Source organism: Vulpes lagopus, chromosome X, assembly GCF_018345385.1.
Source record: "Vulpes lagopus strain Blue_001 chromosome X, ASM1834538v1, whole genome shotgun sequence".
Taxonomy (NCBI): domain Eukaryota; kingdom Metazoa; phylum Chordata; class Mammalia; order Carnivora; family Canidae; genus Vulpes; species Vulpes lagopus.
This window is the reverse complement of record NC_054848.1, coordinates 42,353,338-42,360,545: the sequence shown is the minus strand read 5'-3', so window position 1 is coordinate 42,360,545 and position 7,208 is coordinate 42,353,338. Positions and strand designations below refer to the sequence as shown.

Below are 7,208 nucleotides of genomic sequence, written 5' to 3'. Positions count from 1 at the left end.
CTCCCTGTGAAATGGAGATATTAGGATTGTTGAGTAGATATGTAAGTAGATGAAAATAGATAGTACAATAAAGCCAGCAGCAGGGGGGATCCCTGGGTGGCTCAGCGGTTTAGCGCCTGCCTTTGGCCCCAGGCACGATCCTGTAGTCCCGGGATCGAGTCCCGCGTCGGGCTCCCGGAATGGAGCCTGCTTCTCCCTCCTCCTGTGTCTCTGTCTCTGTCTCTCTCTCTCTCTCTCTCTCTGTCCATCATAAATAAATAAATAAATCTTTGAAAAAAAAAAAAGCCAGTAGCAGGAATAAATCTAAGTAAATGGTGGTTGGGGTTACTATTATTAGTCTCCTGGGTGTGACTGTGTTTATAGGGCTGGAGTGCCTTATTTCCGTAGAGCCACACCTCCAACGGGCTCTGAGTCAAGGGTAGCTGGAAGCCCCAGTACACTCCCCCACGAAGTCCACAGTGCTGACCATTCAAGGGTTCACCTCTTCAGTTCTTTCTTTTTTTTTAAGATTTTATTTATTCATTCACGAGAGACACGGAGAAAGAGGCAGAGACACAGGCAGAGGGAGAAGCAGGCTCCATGCAGGGAGCCCGATGTGGGACTCGATCCCTGGACTCAATCCCTGGACTCACGCCCTGGGCCGAAGGCAGGCGCTAAACCACTGAGCCACCCAGGGATCCCCACCTCTTCAGTTTTTTATACCCCAGCTCCCAGCCAGGCTTTGCAGTCCCTCTCTCCTGAACACGTCACCCTGGAAATTCACACTCTAGTCTTTTTTAATTTGTCTCCCCTCTCTGACCCCTCCCCATAGGGGTAGGAGTTGCCCTTTCCCGCCTGACCACAGCTTCCTTCATTGGGGGGATGGGGCCAAGTGTTCAGGATGTGGTGACAAGCGGAGGTGACTGGACATTTCTGGCCTCAGCCAGTGCTTGGCTTCAGGGCTATCCCGGTTGCAGTCCTGCTGGCCATATAAGCCCTGCCTTTAGGGCTCTGCTCCCAGGATGGAGGAAACTCTGTCCTCTCCCAGGACCAGGAACGCCCAGCATGTGGCCTGCGCGCACAAGCCTGGCTGCAGTTCATCACCATCTATGGAAGAGGGGGGCATGGCTCAAAAGTTCTAACAGCCTTTTTTAGCTCAGCCGGCTGACTCACACCTTCCTGGCCCCACCCCAAGGGGGGCTCCAGGGCCCCAGCCCATGCCTTAAGGGTGGCAGTCTATATACCATCGAAAGCTGGCCAAGCTGGCTGGAAGTGAGAGACCGCAGGCTCCTGGTGAAAGAAGCCACCCTGGTTCTAGCCTTACTCTCTGGACCCCAGCTGGGGGTCTGGACGATTCCTGCCTGGGGCTGTGGGTGTTCAAGTGCACTCCTGGTACAACGGCCCGCCTCTGCATTCCTCATGCCATGAGCAAAGATTATCTGTGGGCCTAGCACACCTCCAAAAAATGAAATGAATGAATGAGAGATGCAGGAATTGGTGAAGAAAAGTGGAGAAGGGAAAAAGCACGCCAGACTGGGGTTCGGGCACAAGCAGACCCTGCCGGAGGCACAGAGGAAACAGTGTGAAGTAAGTTTGTCAATGGCTGCAAGAAGAGGCCCTCCTTGAAACCAGATCTGCCCACCCCCTCCTTTGCAGGGTGAACTCAGGAGCCCCACTGGCTTAGAGCACCTGGCAAGTCAAGACTGGGTCAAACCATTTTATTACCTCACCCACCCTTGAAACCAGAAGCGAAGCCCAGGGCTGTACCACTGACACCACAAGGAGAGCAGAGGGGAGCACTGGCAGGTCGGCTGCGCAGCAGGAGGGGGTGGGCAAGACCAGTGTAAGCTCTCCCAGCGATGCTAGTGTGCAGTTGGCTGAGCACACCAGATCCAGGCTGGGCAGTACCAAGTGAGCATTGAACCATCACATACGTGCTCAGTGCCTCCGCCTCCCAGCTGCCATCTCGAGAGCAAGCTGTGCTGCCCCTGGGATCCCTAGGGCCTGTGAAAGCCGTTCATCACTCGGCACCAGCCAGGGTCCCGGGGAACCCGGGGTTCGGTCGTCAGGGTTGTCTGTATGGCGCTCAGGACGGGGAACCTCGGGGCAGTCGGCACCTTGCTCTGGGCTAGGCTCTGTGCTGCCCCGGGTTTGGGCCATTGTACCGGATGGAGGGTGCTGAAGCCGGGAAGCACTGACGCTGGGAGACCTCATCACCTCTGGTCCACCAGGATCTGGGCTGCGATCTGGGGATGGCAGAACTGCGAGTCAGAATGGCTGATAGGGTGGGGAATGGAAAGCCAAGCTCCCTGGCTGAGGGTGGCCAGGAGGCTCCAGGGGCTGCAGGAGGCAGAGACCCCACTCTTTAGAGAAATCTCCTTTTGAGGACTGGACAAACCAGTCAGGAACCATTGCCACCCTTCCAGACGACCCCACACACCCCTTTTCTGGAGACACCTCCCCACCTGGATCCAGAACATGCCCCCCCAGAAGTAATTTCCCATAATCCCCAAATAAAAATCAAACCCTGACCTTTATTTACCTCGAGATGCCAAACCCCTCCCATTGAGGACCCCAGACTCTCCCGTTCCTTAACCCACCTCCCTCAACTCCCAGCCCTTTGCCTATGGACCCCTCAGCTTTGGAACTAGACTCCCTACCCTCTGGATCCCCATCCCATCCTCTCCCTGCTGAGACCCACTCTTCCTTCTCATCCGAGAACCACAACTCTTCCTTCTAAACACCCACCTTTACCTCAGACCCCTTCCCAGCTCTCCTCTCCCAGGACCTCAAAAGCCTCCCCTCTAAATCTACTTTTATTCCATCCTGAGCCCCTGCCCTTCCCCACCCTGCTTTTGAGAATACCATGACCCTTCACAGCCACTGAACTCTGACCTCCCCACTGAGACCACCAACCCTTCCCACCCTGGAACCCAACCTCTCCAATCTGCAACCCTCTTCTTCCCCTCATAGATCTGTCACACCTCTCCATCAGGAAACCCACCATCTCCTTTCTGGGGCCCTCCCACCCCTTCAGGCTTGCCAGGATGGGTTTCCAGGGGCCTGCTTAGTACAAGGTGGAGACGGGGGCCTCCTGTGCGAATGCGCTCCACCACCTGGGCATGGGTGAGGCCCTGAATTGACTCTCCGTTGATGTGGAGCACAAGGTCCCCAGCCTGCAAGAGTGCAAAGTGAGAGGTGTTATAGAAAGAACAGATGGAGAGCACCCCGACACAGGATGAGGATTGGGCTAGCACTATTGAATGGAGGGCATCTTACAACTCACTTGCAAGCGACCACAGCGCTGTGCTGGCCCGTCTTTCAGCAGCCTGCGCACTACTAGTGGAGCATCTCCTGCTGAATTTCGGCCTCCACTTAATGTGAGGCCAAAGCCTGTGGAACCACAAACCAATTCCACACAGAACTGTCCAGAGGCTTGGAGCGGCTTGGAAGCAGAACGTGCCTTACCCTGAGTCACTTGGGGTGGCGCATTACCTGTACCCAAGGTCTCTGACCGATGATGCTGTAGTAAAAACACAAGTGTACATACGTTGCCAGTCTCAAAGCAGGCGGCATCTAATAAGAGGACGAGGTGGTACCTGGGGCCGGTGTTCCACGAACGTGGGATTAGGCAAGCGATTGTCTGTAACTTCTATGTCCGCAGAATCCAACACACTAACAACTGGAAGATGAAAAAGGCGGTCAGAGGGGTACTCCATGGAAACCACCTAGGACCTTGCCCCAATTTAACATTCTAGCCTCACTTCATTTCTTGCCTACAGATTGCAATCAGGCATGCGGCCATTTAATTCGGCTCAGTGCACATCAATAGCAGACCTGCACCCGAATTTTAAGTAATAATCCTAGGCCCGGCTATTGAAGGCACCTCCAGACACTCCTATAGTCCTCTAATAACACGAAGATCCCGCTCCTCATATTACACCCTTAGGTCGTCCCCGGACGGCGGCGCAAGGCCAGATTGGGCTCCTGAATTTCCCAGGCTCCGCCCTCTAGTTAGCCTATAAACTTCAACCCATTCCTGACGCCTCGAATCCCGCCCCCTCGCGTTTATAGACTCCACCCCCCCTAGGGTGGACTCCTTTCCAGGCACGGCCCTCAGCCGACTGCCCGCCCCCAACACCCTGCAGGCCCCACCTCTTCAGAAATGCCATTCGAAGCCCCACTGACAGGGATAACCATCCAGCCTCGCACCCACGACTAACCATGCAACATTCGCCTACCGCAATAACCTTCCCTGGGTCACCTCCCGGAGAAATATTCTAGGATGACGCCAAGGCTCCGCCCCCGCGAAGCTCCCTCCGAGTCCCGCCCCGCCTCCAGCCCTGCCCACTGGCCCCGCCCAGGGGAGTAACTAACCATCCCGGGCCTGCCACTTCAGGAGCTGGCTCCACTCAGACCCCGCCCCCCGGAGGCTCCGCCCCGCCCCGCCCCGCCCCGCCCCTGACACGCACCCGCCTTCGGGCGCAGGCGCAATGTGGCACCTGTCCTGCGTACCAGCGCCGCCACGTCGGCCGCAGCCCGGGCCGCCAGGGGGCGCGCGTCCAGCCGCGCCAGGAGCTGCCGTGCTCTGGGGTCCGCGGGCAGGGGAGGGCCCCGGCCTGCGCGGGTGGAAAGAACAGGTCAGCGCCCGCCCGAGCCTCGGCAAACCCCCTACGCTCCACGACGTCCGAAGACCTAGAATGCCCCTAAGATCTTCCGAGCCCCCCGACCATTCCCTCATAGTTCCGGAGGTCGCCCGCTGCCCGTCTCGACTCCCGCGACCCCCGACCGTCATAGGAATGCCCGTAGATCCCCGCCTGCCCCCACGAAATCCCTGGACATCGCTAGCTGATCGAAATATTCCTGGACACTTCCCGACACTCTGGGACCATCTCTGCAGGGCTCCGACCGCCCCCACATAACACCAGATTCCAAACTCTTCCCGCACGGTAGCCAGAGGGACCCCGATTCTGCCAGATGTCCTGAAAGAAGACGGCCCGCCCCCGCTGTGGCCCCGGCACCCCCCGATTCCCCTTCCGGATATCCTAGGCGACCTTGATGGCCCACGTAGCTCCAGTTGCCCCTCCATTTATCCCCAGAGGCCCCCCCCCCGCCTGACCCCTCCCTCCGCAGTTCGCTACACACCCTGAGTGCCCCGGTGTCCCCAGCGGCCCCGGGCAGACCCCTCTGGCACATCTCCCCGGGATTCCTGAGAGCCAGCCCCCGGGTCTGGGGCGCAGCCCCACGGTGCGGGTGCGGGTGCGGGTGCAGGTCCAGGACCCGGAGCCCAACCCGGGTCACCGCTTGGGCGCCAGGGCTGCTTTGTTTACCACCTGTCGCAAGGAAAAAGTGAGAAGCAGACAGGCGGGGCGAGGGGTGGCAAGGACGCGCCCAATCCCTCCCCTCCCCACCCCACCCCACCCCACCCCCGTACCTCCTCTGCTCCCCTTAGGGTCCGTGGCGCCCCCTGCGCGCGGCTCCATGACCCGAAGTCGGCAGGGTGGACGCAAGGCCGCCGGCGACGCGTTTTGAGCGCCTGGGCGCACTCACCTGGCGGCCCGCCCAGGCCTGGATGCAGCTGCGGCCGGCCGGTCCCGTGCCCGGCGCCCCGACCCGCGCGGTGACCTACCTGGCCGCCAGCGAGGAGGCCTGGCTGTGGGAGGCAGCGCGAGCGCTTGGCCTCGCTCGGCCTCAGGCGCCGCCTCTGTTATCCCAGGAGCCTGAGCTGGGCTCCTCTTTCCACCCAGGACGTGCTGTCAGTCCACGAGCGAGAAGGGGACGTCGAGGCCCAAAGAATTCTGTTAAGGGCCTCGCCCGAGCTCTTGACGACTAAACACGGGGATGCAGAAGTGGGGCCCAGCTTGCCAGGGAACTCTGCGGCCTCCAGCGGAGCTTGGCTCCTAGTAGGGCACTGAGTAAACTTGCAGGGGATGTTTCCTACTTGGGAATTGGAAGAGTCTGTTGGGCTGGGCAGGGGGGAGCCCTTGGAGCCTTGGGGGCCATGGGAGGGGTTGGGGCCTTGAGCATGATAGCGTTGGGGAACTCAAAAAGCCGGGAAGGGCAGGTGCCCTGGACACTGGAGTGGCGGTAGGGGGCCGCCCAACCTGAGGAGGTTGGGAAGGGCCCGGGGGTGGGAGGGGATGCCAGCCAATGAGGGGAGAAATCAGATCCCGCTTAGGTATTAAAACTGGGGGTGTCCTGAAGGCAGAGGTCCCCGAGGGAGGAGCCCTTGGGCAAGTGCTCCTCACTGTAGTGGAAGGAAAAATGGGGTGCAGTGAGAGAGAGCCCCCGACCACCACTTTGTGGAGGCAGAAACTGGAGGGCCTCGGGGTTCAGATGCCTTCCTGGCCAGGGCCCCACAGCCAACCCAACAGCAGCCCGGGCCTCGGGCAGCTTACCCCCAACCTTCACTGGGGCTGTGACTGTTCACTATGGGCTGTGGAACACTCTGTTTCCTGACGTCCATTCTGGGTGTCAAAATTTGACAAAATTTGATCAGACTTCAAGCCACTATGTTGCATACCTGAAATTCATGTAACATTGTGTGTCAACTATTCTTCAATGTACAACACCTAGAAAAATACAAACTAATGTACAACAATAGAATAAATCAGGGGCTGGTGAGAGCAGGACACAAGAAGGAGGAATCGTGCAGCAGGAGATAATTTTTGGCAGTGAGGATTGTGCTTACTATCTTTTTTTTTTTAATTTTTATTTATTTATGATACTCACAGAGAGAGAGAGAGGCAGAGACACAGGCGGAGGGAGAAGCAGGCTCCATGCACCGGGAGCCTGATATGGGATTTGATCCCGGGTCTCCAGGATCGCGCCCTGGGCCAAAGGCAGGCGCCAAACCGCTGCGCCACCCAGGGATCCCTGTGCTTACTATCTTGATTGTAATGATTGTAATGATATAAATGAAGTTAAAAACTGATCAAATTTTGTCAAACCTGAATCCACTTAAAAAAAAAGCTTGATTAAATTATCAGGTATCGGGTAGGGCTATGAGAAAAATGGACTTATATCTGTGAATGAGGTGAGGTGAAACGCACAAGCCTAAGAAAGACACTGGTTTGAACCTGCATTGCAGCAGGATGAGTGGGGGTTTGGCTCTGGCTACTCTGATTGTAATCAATATAGATCAAAGATAAGCACCAGGGCTGCTACCACATGGCTTGGCTGGGCCCAGTGTGGGTGATTTAGAAGCTTTGTTCCTAATTCCTTGACAA

General features: G+C 57.6%; 1 protein-coding gene across 4 annotated transcripts; it reads right to left on the bottom strand.

The window, feature by feature from the left end:
• Positions 1-1,683: 1,683 nt before the first annotated feature.
• MAGIX (MAGI family member, X-linked) lies at positions 1,684-5,544 on the bottom strand. 4 transcript variants are annotated; one of them, XM_041741500.1, is made up of 7 exons: positions 5,414-5,544; positions 4,452-4,598; positions 3,579-3,661; positions 3,448-3,502; positions 3,266-3,372; positions 2,984-3,155; positions 1,684-2,225 (listed from the first exon to the last, which is right to left on the bottom strand). In XM_041741500.1, exons 1-7 carry the CDS (start codon positions 5,460-5,462, stop codon positions 1,918-1,920), a joined length of 921 nt encoding a protein of 306 aa, XP_041597434.1. In that variant the 5' UTR covers positions 5,463-5,544; the 3' UTR covers positions 1,684-1,917. The 4 variants fall into 4 exon arrangements, with proteins under 4 accessions (XP_041597434.1, XP_041597435.1, XP_041597433.1 ...); XM_041741501.1 differs by having other exon boundaries at positions 3,475-3,502; XM_041741499.1 differs by having other exon boundaries at positions 3,266-3,502.
• Between the last annotated feature and the right edge of the window lie 1,664 nt (positions 5,545-7,208).